This window comes from Aethalodelphis obliquidens, unplaced genomic scaffold (genome assembly GCF_003676395.1).
Source record: "Aethalodelphis obliquidens isolate GAN/ISIS:26980383/991018 unplaced genomic scaffold, ASM367639v1 scaffold1, whole genome shotgun sequence".
Taxonomy (NCBI): domain Eukaryota; kingdom Metazoa; phylum Chordata; class Mammalia; order Artiodactyla; family Delphinidae; genus Aethalodelphis; species Aethalodelphis obliquidens.
The window spans coordinates 77,096,612-77,123,702 of NW_020837945.1; the positions used below are offsets into that span (position 1 = coordinate 77,096,612).

At 38.2% G+C, this 27,091-nt stretch overlaps 1 protein-coding gene across 3 annotated transcripts in view; it reads right to left on the reverse strand.

Moving 5' to 3' along the window:
- The window catches only part of IL1RAP (interleukin 1 receptor accessory protein), a 125,147-nt gene that overhangs the window by 59,765 nt on the left and 38,291 nt on the right, over positions 1–27,091 (reverse strand). For all 3 annotated transcript variants that reach the window (XM_027108882.1, XM_027108871.1, XM_027108876.1), the window contains exon 2: positions 21,037–21,101. In XM_027108882.1, the coding sequence (XP_026964683.1) occupies positions 21,037–21,100 (64 nt within the window). In that variant the 5' untranslated portion in view covers position 21,101. The remainder of the gene's footprint in view (positions 1–21,036; positions 21,102–27,091) is intronic.

Genomic DNA, 27,091 nt, shown 5'->3' on the forward strand with positions numbered 1-27,091 from the left:
TCACGGTCCAAGTTTCTGAATGTTTAAGCCACCTGTAATCCACTATGCATCTGAAAAAAACCACTATGGGTTGGAGCTGGAAGGGGGCCTTACAAATCATCCAGTTCCAGGACACATTATACTGATTAGGCTTTGAGACCAGAGGGGTGAAGGAATGCCTGAGTGAAACGCTGGGTTAGTACCAGAGGCAGGATGAAACCTTCCAGATTCCTGGTTACTTTTCCTATATCACACATGACTTCTGCCTATAAAACCAATTACAGGAGAGAGTTTATACCACACTTACATCAGTTTCTGTTTTTCTTTTCTCCTGGCATATCAAAGGTTGAATTTTTATGCTTATATTTATGGTCAGCTTCTTGAGTCACTATAGGATTGAGAACATTTGCCTCTTACATATTTATTGCTGAAGAGAAAGCAGAAAACACAAACCAACTTTCCTGAACTCCAGAGCTCTTGAAACATAGGAAGCAAAATGGGAGAATAAATTTTCAATATAGGAAGCAAAAGCAAACACTCCAAAGAAACCAAACGTAGAAGATTTTAGCTAATAACCCTACTATTATCAGTCCTCTTTCATGTGATACACACATTCTCCACTGACACTCACGAGGGGATACATGCCAGTGTTCTGATGCTGAAAAAAAGCAAATAATTACCATAAAGTAGAAAACATGAAAATAAGAGAAATAGGTGCTAGATCAGGAAAAGGGTCTGCAGTCACACCAAGAAGGCTTTTAGGAGCTTCAACATACAACTTTAACTGTCCGTGTATATATCTCTGTTTTGTGTGTGTATGTGTCTACCCAAGGTATACATCCCAAGGCAAAACTGTCAAGTCAGGACACTCTTCTCTGGGTACTTTTAGCCTCCCAATGCTGTGGCTCCCTGCCTCGTGGAGAAAGTGATAATGGAGGTGGTTGATTAGAAATGGCTTTTTATTTTCATACTCTTTAAGTCAGTAAAATGTCCCAAACTTATTACTCAGGAATCAGTGCCTACTTCCCCGCCCTCACCACATCCCGCCAAAGATTATAAATCTGTAATTGTTAACAGAGTACACAATAATTTATACTTGACACTGCAGTTTCAGACACACTGTGTTCTTCGATCACGGAGGTGGGGGTTGTTGCCTCGTTTGGGGGTTTGGAGAGGCTCAGAGAATGACATGGGAAGCCCACAGTGCTATTGGGCAGTAGAAGTTTCTGATTCCAGAACCAGTCCTCTCTCTACTGATCCTCTAAGACTCTGGTATCATACTCAGTCCTTTGGCTTCTTGTTTGGAGACTATATACAATCTTCCCTCAAATACTCCATTCACATTGATTCTTTCTTTTTTTTTTTTTTGTGGTACGTGGGCCTCTCACCACTGCAGCCTCTCCCGTTGCGGAGCACAGGCTCCGGACGCGCAGGCTCAGCGGCCATGGCTCACGGGCCCAGCTGCTCCGCGGCATGTGGGATCTTCCCGGACCGGGGCACGAACTGGTGTCCCCTGCACCGGCAGGCGGACTCTCAACCACTGCGCCACCAGGGAAGCCCCACATTGATTCTTGAGCCTCTTAAGCCATGTTCTTTCTGTCTTACAGCTAACTGCTGAGACTTTTCTTTGACCATAAAATTCATCGTTAGACAGATATCTTTAAACTTCCTTGCCATTAAACAGAGTTCCTGAGGTACATCTAGTAGTATTCTTTATGGAGAATAACAACATAGGATCAGGAGACCTGATTTCTTGCACTAACTCTGCCAGTGAGACCACCATTATTATAGTAATTACCACCTAATACTGAATGCTTTCCATATGCCAGGTATTAAGTGCTTTACATTTATTGTCTCTTTTAATTCTCATAACAACTCTTTCAGATGGTTTTATTATTGTCCGCATTTAACAAATGAGGAACAGGGGCCTTAGATAAGTGAAAGAGTATCTGCAGGATTACACAGTGTTAAATTAACTAAACAAAGAGGCCGTTAGACTGAGGTGTAATGTCCTGGAAGCCTACTTAAGCAAGCCAAAACCTAAGCTGGAATGCTTCAAGGTCAAGAAAAATGAAACCTAAGGACAATCACTCACAAACAGCCAACTGGACTTTCTCAACTAATGCAACCACTTAAGCTGTAGCCAATCAAATACTTTCCTTGTCTTGCTTCCACCTCTTCTCCATAGAAGTCTTGGCCCTGGCTCCCCTCTGCGGAGTGCTCCTAACTATGTCCAGTTTGATGCTGCCCAATTTGCATCGATTTTTGCTCAAATACCCTCTTAAAATTTAAAAATTTTAATATGCCCCAGTTTATCGTTTAACAACAGCAAGTAAGTGAGAGAGAAGGATTCTAACACAGATCAGCCTCATTCCAGGATCTAAAATTTAACCATGAATGTGGCCAAGTAACTTTCCTTTTCTTGGATTTTATTTTTTCATGTATAATACAAGGACGTAAAACCAGATGATCTCTAACCCTTTCCATCTCTATAATATGATGGGTTTATAATCAGTGCTAACTTCAACAGTGTTTTCTAGCCTGAAACTTAAAAATATAAAATCAAGCCAGTTTTTCAAGCACAAGAGTGGGAGTGGGTGGGCACTTGTTAATAGAAAGTGGAACAAACTGAGTGAGTCTCTTTAATAAGGAGCATCAAATCCATGATTAGCAGTTTCCAGCGTCAGAAGACACATGTCACAGCCAAGAGGCAGTGGGGCAGATCACATCTGTCTGAATTAAAGAGTGTCATCATGTAGTCTTGTTTCCAGTGGAAACTCTGAAGCTATCTTCATGCTCAAGTTTCTCTCACAACACCCACTTTTAAAAAGCAGAGGAGTCAGAAAAGTCAGCTTGTCCTCAAAGGCAGCTCCCTCAGGTATTCGCTGCCTCTGTCTTATTAAATGTGGTCAGGCATGACTCAGCTCGTCTATCAACTGTCTGGGAAGGAGAACATTTCATGCTGGTAGAAAATCACCTTCAGCAGAACAATGGAAGGCACTTACGGTACACAGTTAGAACTGGGTTGCGTATTACTCAAAATCAAATCACCCTTTTCTTATTCTAGACAGGAGAGCATAATCACAGCCACGAGGGAAACAAGACTGCACTTGCTTAGGACACGTCAGATCACCCTGTCACCTCCAGTTACAGCTATCAGCCACTCAGACACCTCTTCTGTCTGGTTCACAAAGCAAGGGGGAACTGTGGGTTATGCCATGTCTTTCAACCGATAAACCCTCAGTGAGAACCTACTACATGCAACAGTTTATAATCAGCTCCAATGGGGGGCTAAAGACACAGGGAAGACATGGTTTCTGCCCTCAAAGGTCTCACTATCTAGAGAGGGTAGACAGCCAAAATAATTCATCTCAATGCAAAGCAAAATAAAGTAAATGCGAAAAAGAAAAAGATACAATGTGACATAAGAAGGCAGAAGGAGCTCTTAATTCTGACTGCAGGGGAGGGTGGGGAGTTCAATGAAGCCTTCACAGAAGAGATAGCATCTGATTTAAGCCTGAAAAATGAATAAAATGTGTGCTGACAGATACAGAGGGAGGAATCCAGGCTGATGGAACATTGTAAGTAAAGGCAGGGAGGGCAAGGGAGCCATAACTGGTCTGTAAATCACCTGGGGTCGGATTACAGAGTGTGGGATGGTTTAGTTAAGCATGAAAGTGGGAGACTAGGATTATACAGGGTAAGACACTCTGACTTATGAGTGACACATATTAATGATAATTATGGCACAGATGAAGACTGGATTGGGAAATACGTTTGTGCTCCCTGAGGCTGTCTGATGGTTCACACACACATGCACCTCCACAAGTGTCAAGAATGAAATTTCTTTATCCACTTGTTCTCTCTGCTTTTACTTATACAAACCACAAATGATGACAAAAGAGACAATTACAGTAACCTGGGCTCCAGGATTGTGGAGGCAGTGAAGCTAATCACTTCTGAGGTGGTCCTCTAGCTCCACAACTGTTGGATTAGACGACTGTGATTGACCAAGATGAGAAAGACATTGCCTAGCGCCTGTTCCTTTTCCATCCCCCAGCCCCCCTATCGTCACTGATCATACATGGGGTTGTAGGAGGGGCAGCCACTTTATGTCAGTTTCTGGAATTTAATTATCCAGAACTTTCATTGCTTCTCTCTTGTGGAGTCTGTGCTCAAAATATTTTAATAACCAGAAACCTCAGTGAATGGCAATGCTCTGTAGTATAGCACACTGTCTATACATCCCTTATGGTACTCAGAACATCAGCCCGTGAGTTATAGACGATTAGATATCTGGACTCTCTTTCCAACTACCTAAAGTTTCCTCGTTAATAGGACAATTGTCCTTTTCATCTTCATATCCCACTCCACCCCCACCCCACCCCCGCCGTGCCTGAAAAAGCCAAGAATCTCTGTAAACATGCAGAGTGAAAAAGAGAATAGTGGTAGATCCAGTGACAGGCCGAAGAATAGGACTTGAAAATAACTGGAAAAATTAAAGTTTAGCAAAATACAAGCCACAGATGAGAAAAAAAATTAAAAATTTACACATCTGATGGGACTTCCCTGGTGGCGCAGTGGTTGAGAATCTGCCTGCCAATGCAGGGGACATGGGTTCCACCCCTGGTCTGGGAAGATCCCACATGCAACAGAGCAACTAATTACTGAAGCTCTAGTACTGAACTACTGAAGCCCTAGTACTCTAGAGCCCACGTGCTGCAACTACTGAAGCCCGCATGCCTAGAGCCCATGCTCTGCAACAAGAGAAGGCACTGCAGTGAGAAGCCTGTGCCCCGCAGCGAAGAGTAGCCCCCACTCGCCACAACTAGAGAAAGCCTGAGTGCAGCAATGAAGACCCAATACGGCCAAAAAAAAAAAAAAGAAAGAAAGAAAGAAAGAAAGAAAAAGAAGCTAATAAAAATAATAAATAAAATAAAATAAAGCTGCCTCTTTAAAAAAAATTACACATCTGATAAAGGACATATCCAGGATATATAAAGAACTCTCAAAATTCAATATGAAAACAAATAATTTAAAAAGGGATAAAAGATTTCAACAGACATTTTATTAAAGAAGATATACAAAGAGTGAATAAGCATATGAAAAGATGCCCCAAATCATTAGTCATTAGATAAATGCCAACTAAAAATCACAGAGGATACTACTACACACCCACTAGAATGGCTAAAATTTTTAAAGTGGAAAATACCAAGTGTTCACAAGGATATGCAACAGCTGGAACTCTCATTTGTTGCTGATGGAAATGCAAAATGAAGTACAGTCGCTTTAGAAAACAGTTTGATATTTTCCTATTAAGCTAAATATATACTTACAATGCAACCTAGCAATATTAGTTATAGGTATTTACCAAAGGTAAATGAAAACTCATGTTCAAACAAAAGCCTATACACAGATGTTTATAGCAGACTTAATCATTATCACCAGAACCTTGAAGCACCCAAATGAACTTCAACTTGCTGATGAATAAACAAACTGTGGTATTATCTTTACAATGGAATACTACTCAGCAATAAAGAATGAATTTCTGATATGCTCAACAATGTGGATATATCTCAAATGCATCATACTAAGTGAAAGAAGCCCAGTCTCATATGATTCCGTCTGTATAAAATTCTGGAAAAGGCAGAATTATAGAAACAGAAAACAGATCAGTGATTGGCTAGGGACTTTGACAAGAGATTAATTGTGTTTGGAAATGTAGATTCTTATGGGCAAACACCCACCTTCAAGTACAAAAATCTCAATCTTAATCTCAATAAAGGAAACCAGTTGGTGCTTACCCATGTGCCAGTACATGGTGTCAGTTTTCAAGTTTATTCAACTGAGTACCTGATTACCTACTTGCTTTTGCTGGTTACAGGGAAACTTTGAAGTGTACATCTCACTGATTCTCCAGAACAACTCTGCGAGGTAGGTACGGCCTATAGTATCATCTTCATTTTATAAAGACAGAGAGTCACATGGAGCCAAATTTGACTCTAGTCCAGGATTTCTTTTTCTCTACATTACATATTGTGAATTATCCAGGGCATTTTCTGAGCTCCCATAGCACTGAGATTTAAATTTGCTACACTAACAATAAAGGAACTGCTCAAATGTTCCCCTCATAGATCCCAGATTAGGGGGGTGAGTCCTGGGAAGACCTCTGAATTCACCATGATCTCTTCTTTTTTGATGCAATGTAGTTAACCTTAAGGAACTATCCTGGAATGCGCCTGTGGTATCTATCATACACAGCCTGAGACTCATCTGCTATTTCTTACTTCAAAAGACATTTACAATGGCACAGTCACTTTGGAAAATACTTTGGTAGTCCTTCAAAATATTACACAAAGAGTTCCCATGTGACCCAGCAATTCCACTTCTAGGTATATGCCCAAGAGAAATGAAAACATATGTCCACACAAAACTTGTACACAAATGTTCACAGTAGCATTATTCATAATAGATAAAAAGTAAAAGCAATCCAAATGCCCATCAGTGATGAATGGATAAACAACAGAATTATTCATCACTAGAAGACAGTGAAGTACTGATACATGCTACACACGGAGGCGCCTTTAAAACATTAAGTGAAAACATTATTCTAAGCCAGTCACAAAAAGCTACATATGATTCCATTTCTAGGAAATGTCCAGAATAGACAAATCTATGGAGAAAGAAAGTAGATTAGTGGTTGTTTAGGATTGAGGGAAGGGGGAAAGAAGTCATGTGGAATGGCAGCTAATGGATACAAAGTTTCTATTTTGAGTGATGAATATGTTCTTAACACAGATGTAGTGATGACTGCTAACATGACTGGTTGCTACTGTTTTCAACACATGGAATCTTTAGAAAAAATATAAAATAAATAATGTCCTTAGTAGTGAAAGGGTTGGAATCCCCTGCGTATACCAGGAAAAAGAATAATAGGTTGGGAGTGCAAGACAAGGGTTTGTGTCCTGGTTCTCTGGTTCTTCTGTTTACTGTTTTATGGCTATGGCTAAGTCGCCTAGTCTCTCCAAGTCTCTGTTTCCTTATCTGCAAAACAAGAATAATGATATGATTTATCGTTTTTCCGATGATCATAGAATGCAAGCATTTTTAAACTATAAAACACTATATGATGTTGTTCATCACTATAATGATTAGTTGATATAATGATAATATGAACTATATTTGGCACATACTATAAGCCCAATAGTATGTGTGTTTATTGCCTAGAGAAATGAAGGAATGCTGACAGGTGAAGGAAGAAGTACTCATTTGTTTAACATATGTATAACCATGTCTACAGATACTGAAATATTGGCAATTGGCTGAATATACTTTGTAGCACTGATTGTCTTTAAAACAAAAAAAAAGAAGGAAAAGAAAACTGCCTATAATCAATTGAAATGTTTAAATGAGCAGATACAACAGGCAAGAATTAGGGTACATAACTACTTTTTGGGCTGAGTATCCAGTATTGGAAAACTTTGAAGTGGAGAAGCGAGAACTCACTGATTTCAACTTCCAAAAATTGGGGTGGCTAATTTTCCTCTGCTTGACATTACATATCTAACTAATACACAAATAGTAGCCACACTTATAATGCAGGAAATTCAAGAGTAATATCACTTTTCCCTCTCAGATCACCTAACTTGATAGTTTACCAAGGGCATTTCCTGAATATTGAAGTTATCTCTGTTCTATGCAAGTTATTAACATATCATTTTAAATATAGAAACAAAGAACCAATGTTTAAACAAGAATATCTCACAATTGCCCCTTGCTTACCATCCCAAGCACTCCAAAGGTTCAGGTCTTCATTCCTTCTTACTTCCAAAAATTGTTACTCTATATTTCTAGTTATACATATAATTAGATCGTAATATATTCAGATGATACAAAATTATTTTTAAATGGCGGAAATAAACTCAAACATAATTCCACTTTCTAAAGATAATCACTGTTAAGATTTGGGTGTATTCTATGGAAGGTTTTCTATATGTGCGCACGTATGTAATTACACACACATGCACACGGTGGTGTGTGGTAAACCAGGGTTGGGGCAGGGCGGGGGTTGATTTGCAGCATCTGTTTATTAATTTCCATAGGGTAAATACTCTCACCAAGGCCAGTTTCAAACTAGCAATGATTTAATAGCTGGTTCACATAATTCCTGAAAATTGAACAAATGGCTCTCATAAACCACTGCAATCTAGCTTCAGCAAACAACTGTCACTGTTTTTAAAGGTTTCAGACTTTAAAAACTGCTGTATGGTACCTGTTTTTAAACAGAAATATCTATCATAAACTCATTTCTTTATCAACAAATATAAACATATATTTTTTAAGACTCAATAATATTCTCCTTTTTTTTTTTGGTATCCTCTATCAATGGATATTTACGTTGCTTTGTCCAATGTTACCTATTTGAACAACTGTATGACAAATAAAGTTGTGAATACAGCTTGACGCACTTCTCTGATTATTTCTTTAGGATATATGTGTGCAACGTTCATTACAAGGTCAATGGGAGGCACTTTGGTGTCTTTGAAATGAACAGTCAAAGTGTCCTTCACAAAGCCTATTGAAGGGACACTCTTACCCACATGGTATGAGAACACCACACTTGGTCATTAGATCACCACATCCTGTCTAATGCTAGGTAGGACTGTTCTCCTTAATTGTTGCTAATATAATGGGTGAAAAATGACATCTCATTGTTGGTTTAATTTGCATCTATCTTCTTACTTATGAACTTGACTTCTTTTTAGTATGATCCATTTGTTTTTCTCTTCTTGAACTGCCTGAACTTCTAGTTAAAAATCTTTTCTCATTTTTTTCAAAGAGTATACTTTACATTGGAAGGATTTCTTTTGTGTGCAAGAGCTCCTTGTGTTGTACTGACTTAACCATTTGCCATATACCTGTATCTTCCCAAGTTTTCATTCATCCTTTAAATTATAATATTTTGATGCTCCACTAATTTTGTCAATCTTTATGTAGTCAAATATATCTAATTTTCTTTAATGGCCCCTACCCTTGATGATATATCTAGAAAGGCTTTCTCTACCTCCACATTATAAAAACACTTGCATATATTTTCTTCAAGTACTTTTAGACTTTAATTTATTTTTTACATTTAAATATTTAATTCAAGTGAGATTTGTTTGGGGGTAAGGAATAAGGTAAGAATTTAACTTTATCTTTATAGAAATTACGCAAATGTCCTAGCATTTAAATACATCTTTTTCCACTGACTCTGGATGCTACCTTGGGTAACCGCCAGCTGCAGAGCTGGCTTCCTTTCTTTCTGGATTCCTGTTTTCACTTCAATTTTGTCCTCCGAGAATTTCTTACCAACTCAGCAAGACATTTATTTTTAAATGTAGCATTTCTAGCTGCTTTACAGGAAAAGGGTTGTTTAGGGGACCTTGTCCACCATACTGAGAGAAACTGAAATCTTCTCCAAGCTATTTCCGACATGGTGGGTAGCATGAACATTCAATAACTAGATAGTGTCAGGGACCTGCTCAAGTCCTTTCAGTGACCTTTTGTGGCATGAAGGTAAATGAAATAACAACCGTAATAGGCCCTGGACTCTGACTACCTCTTCCTCCTCATCTCAGGCCCCTTCCCCCAGAGATTTCTTTTTTCTTTTTTTTTTGTGTGTGTGCGAATTTTAAAAATATTTTTATCAAGGTATAATTGACATATAACATTATGTTAGTTTCAGGCATACAGCATAATGATTTGATATTTGTGTATACTGTGAAATGATTGCCACTGTAAGTCTAGTTAACATCTGTCACCATACATAGTTACAATTTTTTTTCTTATGATGAGGACTTTTAAGATTTATACATGGACATATATGCACTACCAAATGTAAAACAGATAGCTAGTGGGAAGGAGCCGCATAGCACAGGGAGATCAGCTCGGTGCTTTGTGATCACCTAGAGGGGTGGGATAGGGAGGATGGGAGGGAGACGCAAGAGGGAGGGGATATGGGGATATATGTATATGTATAGCTGATTCATTTTGTTATACAGCAGAAACTAACACATCATTGTAAAGCAATTATACTCCAATAAAGATGTTAAAAAATAATAAAAGATAAAAATAAAGCAGAAACTAACACACCATTGTAAAGCAATTATACTCCAATAAAGATGTTAAAAAAAAAATTTACTCACTTAGCAATTTCAATGGATGAATGGATAAAAAAGATATAATATTATTATTGCATTATTCACCCATGAAAAAAGAATGAAGTCTTGCCATTTGTGACAACATGGATGGACCTTGAGGGCATTATGCTAAGTGAAATAAGTCAGACAAAGAAAAACATCACACGATCTCACTTATATGTGGAAAAATAAAATAAACAAAAACCTGAGTCTATAGATACAGAGAACAGATTGGTGGTTGCCAGAGGTGGGAGATGGAGGGGTGGGTGAAATGGGGAAGGGAGTCAAAAGGTACAAACTTCCAGTTACAAAATAAGTAAGTCATGGGGATATAATGTATAGCATGGGGACTATAATTAACAACACTGAATTGTATATTTGAAAGCTTCCCCCAGTCCTTGAAGCTCCAGCGATACTGGTGTCATGATCCTTATGGCTCAGGACCTTCACACATGCCATCCACTGCCTTCTCTCTGCTTTGCATGGTGGTCCTTCTTTCCTTCACTTCTCAATAGAATATGTCATCTTCTCAAATAGATTTTCTCAACCACCCAACAATAGGAGTATTGTCCTATTATTTTCCATCAGTATAATGCCCTATAGATAATCTTCACTTTTTAAAAATGTGTTTATTTATTTATTTTCTTCTGTCCTACAGTCTCCCCAAGACTAAGCTCCATGATGGCAGACACCATTTCTGTCTTGTTTACCAATAAATACAGGCAAGCACAGTGTATATCACATACTGATAGACTATGAATGAATGCAAAGTGTCTTAATCTTCTTTACATCCCCTGTGGTACAGATGCCCAGGAAACATCTGCTGAGCTGGGTTCCACATCTAGTCATGAAGGACCACCTACCCTAGATATGGACGTCATGTAGATGTTTGACCTGTTTCTATTACGTCACAAAGGTACATTTTCAAAACAGGAGGGAAATACTTATCCTTCTGTGATAAAAGTATTGCATGCTTTAAAATGGATAACTAGCCTATGAAAACACAGATTTCCCTGGGATTAAAGAGGACTTGTGCATTAAACCTGAACACTTTTTCAGGTTTGTGATTCTGGAGAGTTTGCACTGGGTATGGATCGGGGATAATGCCCCCTGTCCAAACTTTTGCGCACTTGCTGAATCCAGATAACAGTTATTCTAGCAGTTTTATTGCCACAGTGTTTGGCTGTTGGCATAACTGACGCCATTCTGGCCCTTACAGGTTCTCCTGTCCTTCGCTGACCCTACCCAGGACTGTACTGTACAGTGAGTCACTTCTCTGTAGTCAAAGGCTTTGTAGTTAATAGATATTGCTTCATAATTATTAGGACCAGGTGGCCTCTATGCTCTGTTAGTCCCCACACAATGATGAAAACCTTTGCTGACGTATTCATGGAACCCACAAGACTAGTTACCCATTCATGAATTTTGACTTAGGAATGCATGTCCTGTTTCCAATGACCTAACTCCATACCCTAGGTTAACTATAACCCCTCGGTGGTGCAGAGAGCAGCTGTGAATGCTTCTGAATACTTGTCCACCCAAACCTGATCCCACCTTGTAAGTTACTTATAAGAAACGGATCCATTGATTATATGGAGCTGCCTGCCCCATTTTTCAGCCTCAAGATGCCTTCTCAGTTCAGTGGGTATGTTTGTTCCCTCTGTCCTCCAACACACACACACACACACACACACACACACACACACACACGCACACACGATAGTTTCTGAAAAAGATGAAACATTCCAGCCCCACCAGAAATAAAATGGAACGTGCAGTAAATCCACCATCAAATTTCAAAATTCACACCCAGTCACTGCCAAAGGCTAGCAAAAAAACTCAAAAACCTGGCATTTTTTGACTGAAAATTATTTTCTAAAGCTATACACTGTTGGGAACCAAAAAAATTCTGAGCCACAGGTAAACATCATTTACAAAGTCCCTAGACACCTAGCAAGAGGGACGGAACCTCTGTAGTTGGAGAAGAAGGAGAAGACAGGGAGTTACAGTCAATATCTCTGAGTTAGCCACAGGGGAAGCCAAATGAATAACGCCAAAGCAACCTTGCCACATACTGAAGTCAACAGCTTCCCATTCCACTCAAACCCGCTGCATCTGCACTGAACCACTGTTCCTTCATCCATCTGCAATCTTGTTAAGAACTGCTTTCCCTTAAGAAATTTTTTATAACCTTGGAAAAATGTATGTTATCTAATGTACACAATTGTAGTACACTGTATATGTTTCAGGAAGCTTGGAACAAGTCAATTTGAAATAGTATTCGCAACATGAAAAATTACATCCTATGTTCTCTGTTTTTTTAATTGGTTGAATGTTTCCTTTCAAATGTGTGTGCTCTGTATCATCAATTATTGATAGCTTTGGTTGGCATATTTAGAAAGAGAAGAGTTTTAATCATAAAGAATTCAGTGGCAGTGTGGTATTGAGCGAATAGCATGCATTTTAAAGTCAATCAGGTAGACAAGTTTTACTACTTATAATAGCTATAGTAAGCTGTTAATTTAGCTTTTTAATTCACCTTTCTGAATGTGGAGTTCCTCACTGGTAAAGACAGATGAAAACATCTATTTCTATCTTATGAGGCTCTTCAGAAATTTATGCAATATTTTATATTAATACACACACACAGACACACACACGCACACAAACACTACTCCCTGATTCAATTAATGTTATTTCATTCACCTCCTTCTTTTTTTATTATACACACACACACATGCACATTCCACTATATAGTTATTACCAATTTAAAGAGAATTAGAATAAAAGATATTTAAAGTCATGCTTAGCTTAACATGATCTTTAGTCATTAAAAAAATTCAGTATTGTATAATGCTTCATGGCTATTTTGCAGTCATCAACTATCACTGCATTGTAGATAAGAGGAAGAACATTTTTTAATAACAGGATATTTAGAGTAATAAAGGTGAGATAACTAAGAGCTTGCTTTAATAAAGCAACCCAGGAACAAAGACCCTGTCTTCACTTTCTTCCTGAAATCCTGCTTAGCATCTCATGAAGAATATTGTATGTAGTGGGAGGGACTCCTCCAACACTTCCATTTATTAATTGCTATATTCACACTTTCCATTATTTCAATTATCCTCCAAACAAAGCTACACCCTCCTCTTAGACCTAAATACAAGCTGGGTTTCTACTGAGCCTCCAGCAATACATTGCTAAAAGGAAAGACAGTTTACAGCTCAGTGTCAGTTGCAACCAGCAGATTGCTTCTGCCCTACATCTTACGTATGCAGAGTGCATAAGGGCGCACTCTTGCCTGCCATCTCCTCTCCCTTCAGTATCATGAAGGCCATGCACAGCTCTACGCCTCCACCATCTCTGCTCTATACTTCCTTCATAATACAAGTATCCTGAAGATGCTGATGGCTCTCTGGGCTAGAGGTACACTAGATACAAGGAAACTTCTATAATACTTAAGGCTTCTATTTCAGCTCATCATTTTAACATACTAGGAAGAAAGGAAAGAGTTGGAAGGTAAACAAAACAAAACCGAACTGTTCTAAAAGGATACCATCCAATGCAAAGTTCAGTTAAAAAAAGAGAGTATTTAACGGTGGTACTTAAAAAAGTTTTTTTTTTAATGATCTGAAAAAGTATATTCCTGGGTTTGCATCAAATGCAGCAAAGTCCCTCTGTGGAAAGACTCTGTATCTCCTCTATCTTTCTCTTTGTATCTCCCTCTCTCTCACCCTGTCTCTATCTCTATCACTATCTCTTCTCTTTCTTCCTCTCTCCTTTTTCTTTCTTCTTCTCTCCTCACCCCCACTCCTTCTCTTTATTTTCCTTTACCTTGAGTGGACAATTTAAAAGTGCTGAAAAGACATTTAGAAGCAAGCCATGGATGTGAAAAAGTCTTGCATAAGAGAAATTCTGTTCTCCTCAGGGGACCAAATAGATCAAAGAGTCCAAAGCAAATTAGAAAACTATGAAGATAAAAGTAATGCTTTCTATCTGAAAAGCAAAAATTAGTTCATTAAGAGACCTTTGGGGCAGTCTGAAGTCCCAGAGGATCTAGGGAAGGACAGAATTAACTCAGGTGCATCAATTTAAGCTATTAGGTGTAATATGTTTAAACAGCAAACAAGTCCATGGTGAAGGATTAAAGCTTTCTTCCCAAAGTAAAAAAGAGCAAACAAAGCTATGCTAAATAATGGCTGATAATGGTTGAGATCTGCTTGGGAAAAACAATTTGTATATCTGTGTTTGCTTTAACAATAATAGAGTCCTATATTTCAACTATAGTTGTATGCAAGCAATTAAGAATCAAATAAAATCCACGGTATTATATTAATAAAGAGTTACATTTATATAGAAAAGCTACGAGTAACTGATGGATGGCCTCTCCGTTTCCTTCCCCTTGAATATCTACACAGGTTCCACGGAGGAAGCATAGTTGGCAAATACTCTTCGGTTGGTCCTTCTCGCTGGCATGGAAAGCCCAGACTTTAAAAGGACCACAATGTTCTGTTATATAAGTTATGGGAAAAATGCAAACATCAGTACCTTGGTTTATATACCAAAATGGACACTTCTGCATACCTCAAGGAGTACTTCAAAAAATGTGAAAGTATCTCGGAAGTAAAACAAAACAATGAGATGATGGGCAAAGAGCCTTAAACTATTATTCCAGACACTACTGACAAACACCGTAGGAAAGTGGTATTTATTTCCCAATAATACAGCTTTACCAAGAGTTTTGATTCTGGTGGCAGAAGGAGAAATGAAATTCATGAAAACAACAGAACTCAGTCAAGTCTAGATTACCAAGTGTGTGATTACTGCGTCTCTTTTCTCTTATTTTCTCAGCCACCTTGTATTTTCATTATTCCTACTGCCTCTAAAACTGAGAAAGACAAAGGAAGGCAATTCTGTATATTGCTTTTATAGGTTTGGATGGCAGGTACTTGAAGTTATTGACTGAGGTTCTCATATTATTTATAAAATGTATCCATTTTCTCTCTGTCCCTCAAAAATAAATGAGTGATTGCAGCACCTAGTGGATTTTAGAATAAAGTCATTATTGTGTTGTTATCTCAAGGGTAGATATATATTTTATTTTTTAAAGAAGTTCATCAACTAAATAGAAAAGGAATTTTTAAAGTAGTGAAATAAAAGGAGTGAGAACTAGCCCAGGAGTGAGTCACTGATAATCAGATGGTCATCTGGTTCTATAAAGCTCATCTCAATATGGCAGAAACAAATATTGGGGAGGGGGGAACGCAGAAACAAAGGCGATTCAAAGTGCAGAAGACTGTCTTATAAGCCAGATATTGTCACTTATAACCATATACACCCATGTATTCCCTGCAAAGATAGCGGCTTCTCTTAACTCACACATGTTATGGAAGAATCAGGTCATTTTTCTAAACATAGAATTATCGCTGTGATACAAGAAGCCTTTCTAGAGAATTTATAACTGCAAAGCTAGCATCAGGCCAATAAATTGTGGTACTCAAATCTCTTTTCAATACCCACCCTTGGGAAGTACAAGTAACTCAAAAATAAACATCAGTGTCTTTCAATGCAGCTCAAAAAAAAAAAAAAAAAAAAAAAAAAACGTGAAGATACCTGCTCCGAAGAAGAAACATAGAAACATTTATAGGACATCAGGGTGAATGTTATAATTCCAATGACCTTTAGGTCTAAGAATAAAATGAAACTATATTCTTCACACATTCTTCAAATGTTTGGACTAAATTGCATAGAAAGGAAGTGTGTTCAGGATGACCAGCCATGAGCAACAGAGACAGGACTGAATGTCACAAGTAGATCCAAGTATGGAGTTTTTCAAAGAGCATATTCAAATAACATGAGGCCACTGGTGCTGGCAACAAATTGAATCTTTACCAAAAGCTGAAAGAACCATTTCACAGCATTAAAATATTATAGATCCTTGTAGAAGAAAGACCAAAAAAAAAAAAAAAAAAAGAGCTAGCCAACTATGTCTAAAATACATTAAACACAAATATTCCCTTCACCTGCAAGGATTCCTGTCCTCCACAATCTGTTCCTAACTTACCTTTCCAGCTTGGCTTCTAAACACCTTCACACTAACCCTGAATTCAGCTGAACTGAACTATTCTGTTCCCAAATAAGAGATATATTTTCTCCTAGAAAAGAGCAGTCGTTGTTTGATTAAGAAGTTGTCCTCAGTACCACCCTACAGGACTAATAACTTTCTCTGCCGTCTTATGCAATTTTGTTTGGTATTTATTTTCTCTTCTTTCTTTCAAATTTTACTGTAAGATACTTACAATAAGAATCTTCCTTTATTCACCCTGGTTTCTACAGTATGAAATGGTCAAACACATGACCTTTAGAATAAACTGAAATCATTGTAAGATAAACACTTGTCATTAGAAATAATTAAATAATAGGAAGAGTGTACCCTGAGTATGTCCATGGTGTACAAGACAACCCATAATGCTCTTTAATAAAAAAGCAAGAAGGAAGAATTGGTTGAGGTTTTGCTGTTGTTGCTTTAGCTGGTTGGATGGTTATTTTGCTGTTGTTAGTTGGTTGGTTGTTTTGGTTTATATGCAGGGACACAGTGAAACAGAATGATTAAATGACTTTAATGTCATTAACCAGCTCACGAAGTGAAACAGTCAGAACTTGAACCAGTGTCTCTTGATTCCTGGTAAGCCACAATGTTTTTATTTATTTTACATAGCGTAATTCACTCTCAATAAGCCACGCGATTATTTCCACCCTCTGCAAATTTCTTAAAAATAATGATAAAGAAATAAGGGGATCTTACCTCCGTTAGTAGAAGAAAGCCCTAAGGGTAGGTAATGCTGTATAAAAGAAAGAGCTCTGCTTTTGGAGGGAAGGCAGCCTTCGAAACCTTATCATGAGTACTGTTAACTGAGACCACTCCCTGGCTTTACATTTCCTAAACTATAAGACGGGGATAAGAATACCTACACCCCATCCGCATCACAGTGTTTTCTGTGAAGTTAATGATAATGTGAGTGAAATCTAGCCCTGCACCTGGCACACAGTCAACTGTTTGTTGACTTTGAAATAAAAAGCTGTATTCAAAGATCTCTGTGTGTGTGTGTGTGTGTGCGCGCGCGCACACGCGCGCGCATGCCTTTGGGAAAGAAAATTCATTGCTATCATTTTTTATGTGGACTGTGTAGCAAATAATTTTGGTATGGCAGCAGTTTTTAAATTCACCATACTATACATGGTGCCATTCTAACTACCTCCCCAACTTGGAATCACAAGTTCCAAATGTTTATTTCTACTCTAAAGGCAGCTTAAACAATTCAACTTTTTAACATGTTGCCAATGAAACACACCAAAAGAGAAATGTGTGACAAGTCAAAGTTTGCTTTTGGGATTCTTGCAGAGGAGCACTTCTTTGAGTTTAGTATTAGAAATGTTTAATTCTATAATAAGCAAAAACAGGAATATTGACTTTTGAGCTTACACTACAGTGATTTGCTTCCTGGGGGAAAATCACTGCAATGGTGGTGTGGGGGGTGCACCTTAAGTGAGGGGGCAGGGCGAGTAAAGATACTTCTTATCTAGAAAACACAGAACTATATTACTGAGTGGTTCTTTAACACTTAGCAAAACCCGTGACCCCTTGGATCTTAATATTTTTTTCTGCATTATTTATCTGCCCGTAGAGTACAAAGGGAATGCATTTAGTAAAAGTAACATGCGTCTTGGGAACTGAGGAACTAGTTGAAGTCACAGATGTGTTAAGTATTAGCTGTTTAACCTTGGGCAGCTCACTTAGCCACTTTGATCCTAATTTTCTTATCCAAATAAGAAATACCCTGACTGCTCTGTTTTGGGTGTGAGAACTAAATGACACAGAACATGTAAAATTCAAAGAGAATTTTATTTCAGCAAAGGAAGCTTTATTATCACCACTATACCACATTAATTATATTATCACTATTATAATTATCCAAGCTTTAATTCCTTAAAAGAAAGTAAATGTTGTTTTTTGATTATTTGCTTTTATCACCACTGGAGATGAAATGTTGCTGCCAGGTTCCTGAGTGAAGATGGACACCACTGTACTGCTATAGAAAGACTATGTTCTCTAGTCAGAATTGTGTGCCTTGAAGCCCAGTTCACTGCACTGGAATGCACCCCATAGAAATAAAGCTCTTATGTTGTTATGATTCTTTTTTAAAATTGTGGGCTTTCCTTAAGAGAAGGGTCCACATGGAGGGGTCCAGAGCAACAAGACAAAACTCTTACTAATATCATATGTGTGTACAGAGCTTTAGGGTTTTAAAGCTATTTCTCCTTTGTTCCTCACATCAATCTTGTGGTTCCATTAACATGGGTACCTAAAGCACAAAAAGAGCCTCATGAAAGACCAACCAGTCTACTGTCATCTACCTCGTTGTAAGAGGCATCATGCACGAGAGGTTGGTTGATCCCCCAGTATGTGCATTGATCCCTTTTTCCTCTCATAGCCCAGAGCCAGTTGCCCCTTTTATTTTTGTCAACAACACTTCCTTTTTGTTCCTCTCCCTCCAACTAGGAAGTACATCACTGACACAGACACAATATACCTTTTCATAAGGAAGGCAAATAAACATGGGCCAGATGGGCTGAGGGCATTACAACATGTTTCCTGCTCCCATGGTGACTCAATGGGGCTGGTATGAGAACTTATCTTATTCAAGAAATCAGCTTCCCTAGCAGAATTATGAGTCAGTTCCTGGGTAGAAAGCTCATTTTCCAACAACATTTGAGGGGGTGGGGGGGGGCCCGTTGGATGGATTACAGTAAAAGTCATTCAGAAAACAACGCGGCCAGGACCAGTAGTGAGGCACCAGCACTAACCAACCACTAACTTCTGAAACTTCATTGATCTCTAACAAGAGTAACAAGGTCATCTCCCCCTTTTCCTTCAAGGTGGGAACATAAAACCACATTGATGAATTGCTGGCATGAATCCAAACAAGTTCCATTATAAAATTAACCAATCTGGGCAAAAAAGGATGTGAAACACTTTTTCATCCATTTTACATATATGTATTTGTAGATATATGCATATATATGTATAAATATAAAAGTTGAGTTCCTACTCTGTCTGTATGTCAATCTTAACTCCAAGTGTTTGGGTAACAAACAAAATGGACAAGTCCCTGTCCTTAGGGAGCTTAAAAACAGAGAAATAGGGAGGGATGGAGGAAAAGGAGGGAAAGAGAAAGAAAGAAAGGAGAGGAGGATGGGGGTTGGGGAGGAAAAAGAAAAGGAAGAAGGTGGAAGGGAAGGAGAAGAAAAGGAGGAGGAGAAAAAAGAAAGAGTTAATATAGTGTCAAGAAATAATGAGTGTTATGAAGAAAACTAAAGCAGCATAGAGGAATAGAGAGTGATTGGCAGGGATATTTTAGTTAAGATGGTTAAGGAAGGCCTCTGTAAGAAGATATCAGTCAAGGATAGAACTAAATCAAATAAGAACAAACAACAATCAGGTGTTATATTCAGCATATTTAAAAACCAGGACATCAGGACACCGGCCAGTCAAATGGGACACTCACTCAAGCAGGCTGGTCTAAACAGCCAGTAGAGTTGTACACTAGTGCATCCCAGCTGAATATCAGCTCTGCTTATAATATATCTTTTCCTCTGTGAAGCCTCCAAGGGCCAACAAGGTTAGAAGTTATCGCTCCTTCTCTTGGCTTTGAGCTGTACTCTGTCCTAATTAGACCCCTCCTTTAGTGCTATTATTGGTTTCCAATAAAATGCCTTAAGTGGTGTAGCAAAACTGAAACACACCCAGAAAAGATCTTCAGGATGGTAGGAGGGCTCAAATCCATGCCATGTGAAGAACAGTTGAAGGCATGTATTGGACAACATGGTCATGGTTTTATGACCACTGTTTTAACATCTCTGACAGCCTGTCACATAGAAGAGGAAATAAAGCAATGATATTCAAAGTATGGTCCATGGTCTTCAGGGAAATTATACATGGGAAGCTTTTTTTTAAATGAAGATACCTTAGTTCCCTGAATTAAAATTAGAGAATCATGGGATTAGGTATTTTCTATTTAAATCCAGTAGTTGAACCAAAGAAATATATGGATATGATGAGACAAATTTCAGTTATATGTACTAAAAAATTTCTAAGAATTTGATCAGTCCAAAGACATAATGGGCTAAAATTCGATGATCACTAGTTAGAGGTACCATAGAATGGTTCTGAGCAGTACCTCTGAAGATGAGACGAGACCTGCAAGGACAGACTTTCAAGTCCCCTGTAACTCTGAGGTCATATGATCCAAGTCCATGATAACTGAGTTTGGTTATTTAAACTCAGTAAAGATTTTGGCTGACTCTTCTTATGCTTATGAAGCAACATCCAAAGAAAGAATGAGCCTAATGACCGGTTCTTTCTTTCCTATATGGAAGCAGTAGACAAAAACCCATCTTTATCTACTTGTTTCTATAAGGTATCAGTGCACTGGTACCACTGAGGCTTTCTCCACCACTGGCTCAAGTTTGGAAAACAGAGTCATACTACCATCACTGTCATTTCTTTTCCCATAGGACCTGAGGTAAGGGGAAGAAGTAGGATTCTAGTTGGCTTGGATGTGAAGGTGATGGAAAATTCCTATAATTAGAAAGTGCACTCCCCCCAGTGCACTTTGTTCCATGAAGACGAAAGATATCAGTGGTTCCTCCCGGCACCAAAATTCTATAATTCTGTCAAATATAAGATTCCATGTTACCAAAGAAGTCAGTGGAAATAAACAACGTTATGTTCTCTTAACTCATTTTCAGAAAGACTTGAGACATTACCCTATGTGTGAGTTGCATTTTAATAGATTGTCAAAAGACATTCACTTACCTGAGGCATCACTTTGCAGGATCCCATAGAAGTAGAGACTCATTACACACCACAGAAGTCCCATCCTGTCAATATAAATACAAATGTAAGGAGAGTACTTATTACTCAAAGTGCTTAAATAATATTCGTACATATGCATGCTGACTATTGACTAGGAACTGTTCTAAGAATTCTACAATATTAACACACTTAATTGTCAGAACCAACCAGTAAGATAGGCTTTTTTCATCCCCATATTGCAGATAAGAAAACTGAGACACGTGTAAATAACATACCCAAGAACCTGTGGCTAGAAAGTGGTAGAGTAATGATCAAATTCCAGTAGTCTGGCTCTAGAACGGCCTCTTAATCACTGAACTCTAACTGCCTACTAAAAAAATATTTTTTTGGATTTTTTTCATCAGAGTTGAATTTCTGGTAGATGAGTTTGTTCTTATTACCCTTCATCATATTCTCTTGCTTATTCCCAATTGGAAATATTTTATAATCCAGACAGTTTTCCTTCTTAGTGATGAATAGAAAGTCTACAAATACTGGATTCAGACTTGGTTTGCAGTCCACCATACTCTGAATTTATAGTAAGGGGAAATGTATAATCCTCATGCCCTGCTGTGCCTGCTCTTATCTTCTCATTCGAAGAGACGAATGATGAGGCTGAATTCCAATTTCTGTGATCTTTAGCCTTTCTGTTGATAACCAGCTGAAACAGCCAACTAGAAAGAACGATGCCCTTATATTTGGTTGTGTGATCTTTAATGCAGAAGGGCTGGAGATTTAACAACTCTGTGAAATATTTCTTTCCCTACTACTCTAGACATATCTGGCCCCTGATAAAACTGCTGTGGGGTTATAAATACTGAAACCTGAATATTACTGATAAATTCCATACTTAAGACTTCCACTCTCTGTTTTGAACACAACAGCCATACTGGGTGCTTACACTGGTCTTGGTAACTTGTCCAGACCATATTTCTAGTAGGTGACAGAGATGAGATTTATATCCACACCTGGAAAACTACAAGTCTGTTATCCTAAACATTAGCCTATGTCACAAGTTTCAAACCACAGGAACCCAGTAGTCTAAAAAGGTCAAAGGGATATTTAATAAGTAGGGTAATATTAAAAGTATTTGAAATGGGACATTTTGAAGAGCACTACACTGAAACAAAAGGTACCTTTTGGACAGTATCGAAAGGTACAGTCCAAAATGGTACTGTCCGAGCAATCCAGAGTGTGTGGTCCCTTTAAAGGACAATGCAAGTTTCCAACAACTGTCACCTCTCTTGACCACACATCACCAAAAATCTCTACTGTTCTTCTTCTTTAGCATGATTGTACAAAAATCACAGGAGAGTATATTATATCTTAAACAACTATTTTATCTCGGAAATTAAATGTCTCTTTCTTAACGCTACCATTCCCTTCCAGTTCTTATACCATTAACTTAGGGAGTCCTCTCCATTAGTCATTCATTAATTCAATAAAACATGTATTGAACACTTTCTGTTCACAAGTCACTATGATATAATCACAGGGGTCACTGGCAAGCAAGATGCAGGGCTGTCACCCCCAGTAGAGGAGATAAACCACATGCAAACCACTGCAGCAACAGCAACTTTGAATAATACACATGCAGAGGCACTCTAGGATATTCAAAGATTTATCAGAAGTTCTAGCACTAAGCAGACTCTAGCAGGGACTTAAAATGTGTACAAGAAATAACTGCAACACAAAGTAATGTGGTAAAAATAGTCAGAGAGGGGCCAATAAGCGCTATTGAAGATTAGCCAAAGAAAGAGATTACTCCAGCTAAGGCAGTCAAAGAAGACTAAACCCAAGAGGTAGCTTTGAGCTGAGCAAGAACTGGTTGGGAAATTTAGAATTGAGGCAGAAGAAAAATGTGGGGAAAAGAAACTCAGTGGAGAACAATGCTCAAAGAGGAAAGCATGGAACATAAGTAGGAAATAGTCTATAAATAATTCAGCTTGACTCAAGCACAGGGTATTAGAAAAAGAACTATAGAAGATTTTGTTGGAAAGCAGGGGGTTTTAGGATCAGAATATTGCAAGGTCTTGAACAGTAGGCTAAGAACTTACGATTTCATTTAAACAGAAAATAGGGAATCACTGAAAGTTTCTGATTACAGGAATGATATGATCATCAAATTATGCCATACGGAGAGCATTCTTCCAGGCACATATTGGATGGATCGCCACTAAATTCTGTCTTATAATCACTGTGGCTCCTGAGTCATCACAATAATTGTTATCCTCATAGTTCTGTGTCATCTAAGAACTTGATCGACATTCCACCTATGTCCTCATCCAAGTCATTAGTAAAAGTAATTAATCATTCTGTATAATCCTTGTCAACAGAGAGCAACCGGACATTTAACTGCCGATTCAGGGCAGGGTAATCTCAGTTCCAGTACTCAGCTATGCTAAGGCACTCCAGCCTTCCAAATTGCTTTTGGCTATTAAAAAAAACAGACTCACACCTCTAGATTTTCCCAATTTGCCTGTTTATAAGCTTCTGAGTTCCTATGGCGACACTTAGAAGACGTTCTACTTAATGTGATTGAGAGTCTTAATTGATAATTCCGTGAGTAACTGGATTATACTTGAGGAAGCAAGGAGTCAGGTCACCAAGATAAAGCTGATCTAACTTGTGTGCAAACACAAATCCAGGGTCAGTCCTGCCCTGTGATGAATTAGAATAAAGCAGACTGAAAAGAAAATGTGATTGTGCAGAGGCTGGTTTTGACAGACCGAAGGTATCAATGTTAGTGTCTGGTCTGAAACCTCTCTGGGAAGACTGATTCATTTAACCTTTTTTTTTCTTTTTTGGCTGCACGGCAAAGCACACAGAACTTCCCCGACCAGGGATAGAACCCATCATATTCCCTGCAGTGGAAGCATGGAATCTTAACCACTGGACCACCAGGGAAGTCCAGTAATACACTTTTGATTCTTATTTCTTGTGGGGAGGGGGCGCTGGGTATTTTCAGACATGAAGAAACTGTCAGAAAAGCAAGGGAATCTGTCTAATAATGCATGGTTTCTCATGTTCTGAAGTACTACCTAGTTTTAGATTATTGTGATGGGGTTTAACAGCCCCTGCCCTTGCTTCAGATGATTGGAACCTACATATAATAAATTCCCAAGTCAGCCTTCCCTGCATTATCCATTTTATTTACGATATGATCATTTTTGCACTTCCCCTTAGATATTAGTACTTCTCTCATATTTAATGCCATTGTTTCCTAGTATAATGTCTGTACCATCTAGCAAGAAGTTTCAAATACATAATTAGTTCTATGCAATCAACATAATGTTGGGACTTCCCAGGCGGTCCAGTGGTTAAGACGTTGCCTTCCAACGCAGGGGGTGCGGGTTCGATCCCTGGTCAGGTATCTAAGATCCCACATGCCTTGTAGCCAAAAAACATAAAAGAGAAGCAATAATTTAATAAATTCAATAAAGACTTTAAAAATGGTCCACATGAAAAAAACCTTTAAAAAAAAAACCATGATGTTAATAATGATTGTTATCATATACTTTAACATCTATCCTAGCAAATCAATATTTCTAGTGTCTGCATTCTCTAGGGTTATTAAGCTTCAAGATTTCCTTACCCCTGGGTCAGCCCTGACCACTAGATTTTCTCACTGAGCCAGGAGATAACAGGCTGAAACTAGGTTTGCTACCCCAAGGCTAGTATTACCTCTGAATCACCATTTGCTCAGCCTTCCTTCTGTACAACCGCATTCACAAGGCCACAAGGCTGGATTCATCCATCAGTTTCCTAATTCCACATGCAGCTCCACAATCAGATCATAGGCACTCTTTGAATCCCAGCAACCTGGTTGGAGCTTGGCCCTTCAACCTGGTGCTTTTCAGCACTCTGTTCCAAGAGCCTGCATTTTTTTCCCTATAGGTCCTACTCCAAGCTGGATTAACCTCCTACAACCACGAAGCTTTATCTGCTTCATTCCTGGTTGACAGATACCCTTTGCTTTTACCTGCTCACTGAATACCTGGACATAAACACCAAGGCACAAACCCTAAATGGTCATCCCCAAATTGGCCCTGCAGCCAAATTACTTCCTTGCGTCCTAATTCCATCTAGGTCTTTCCTTTACCTTTCTCTAACTTTCTGATAAAGTTTGAGTGGGTCTTGCTTCTATGTCGAACTAAGATATGACAAACAAGCTTTTGAAGGACACAGGAGAAGTTATTAATTACTCCATTTTACAGAAAAAGAGATAGCACTTATTAATAAATCAGAGTTATTTTCTTCATCAATCTTTTATCTAATTTATAGCTTCTGAACCATAAAAGAATTCTTGTGCAGAATATTTCCGAATCTAATATTTATTAATAAACCAAAGTTTCAGCAAAGTGACACAGAATGCTCTGAATCTGGGTAAGATGAAGTACGCGTACGGCACGTTGTCTTTCTTAATGAATGTAACTATAAACCTGGACAGAGTGCATGGAGCAACTTTTTGAGGATTCTAAAAAGGAAAAATTAGCACATTCTTTTCAAGTATACATAAGCATTCACCACAATATTATGCACCATAAATAAAACCTTAACAAATGTTAAAGAATTCAAAGTACATTCTCTGAACATAGAATTAAACTATAAATATACATAAATAAATAAATAACAGGAAAATTCTCCAAACACTTAGAAATTAAGGGATATACTTCTAAATAATCCATGAGACAAAGACATAATCTCAAGGGAGATTAGATAACATTTTGTATTGAACAAAATTGAAAATCCAACATACCAAAATGCATGGGATGCAATTAAAGCAGTGCTTAGAGAAAAATTTGCTGTATTAAAAGCTCACAATATAAAAAGAAGAAAGATCTCAAGAAAATCATCTAATCTTTCACCTTAAGAACCTACAAAAAGAAGAGAAAATTAAATCAAGCAAGCAAAATGAGGGAAATAATGAAGAGTAGAGATCAAAGATTTTAAAATCAGAAATAATATAAGCATAGAAAAAAATAATAAAACCAAAAGTTGGTTCCTTGAAAAGAACAATAAAATTGCTAAACCTTTAACCAGGAGAACCAACAAGGAAAGAATAACACATATCACTAATATCAGTAATAAAAGAGGTACCTCACTACACAGGCATTATAACTGTCATAAGGCAATAGTAAAAATTCTAGGCACATAAATTCCACAATTTAGATGAAATGGACCAACATCTTAAAAACCACAAATTACCAAAATTCACCCAAAATTAAATGGACAATCTAAATGGCCCTATATTATTAGAAGAAATTGTATTTGCAGGTAGAAACCTTCCAAAATGTAAATATCTAAGCTCCAGATGGTTTCACTGGTGAATTCTACCAAACATTTTAAGGATTAATAATGTCACTTCTACATAATTTCTTCCAGAAAATAAGAGAGGACATAACGGTTCTCAATTTACATAATGAGATCAATATTGCTCTGATTACAAAACCTACCACAGACAGCACAAGAAAACAAATTGACAGATATCCCACAACCAAGCAGAGTTTCTCCCAGGAATTCAAGGTTGGTTTCAGTATTTTTAAGGTCTGAAGAAGAAAAATCCCATGATCGTATCAATTGATGCAGGAACAATATCTGACAAAATTCAATATCCATTCACGATAAAAACTCTCAGAAAACTAAGAATAGAAGGGAACTTCCTCAAATAGATAAAAAACATCTACAAAAAACCTACAGCTGGTCTTCCCTGGTGGCGCAGTGGTTGAGAGTCTGCCTGTCGATGCAGGGGACGCGGGTTCGTGCCCCGGTCTGGGAGGATCCCACATGCCGCGAAGCGGCTGGGCCCATGAGCCATGGCCACTGAGCCTGCGCGTCCGGAGCCTGCGCTCCGCAACGGGAGAGGCCACGACAGTGAGGGGCCCGCGTACCGCAAAAAAAAAAAAAAAAAAAAACCTACAGCTAACATTACATCTAATATTGAAAGACTGAATGTTTTTCCACTAACATGAGGAGCAAGGCAAGGAAGTCCATTCTCAGGACTATTCAACATGAT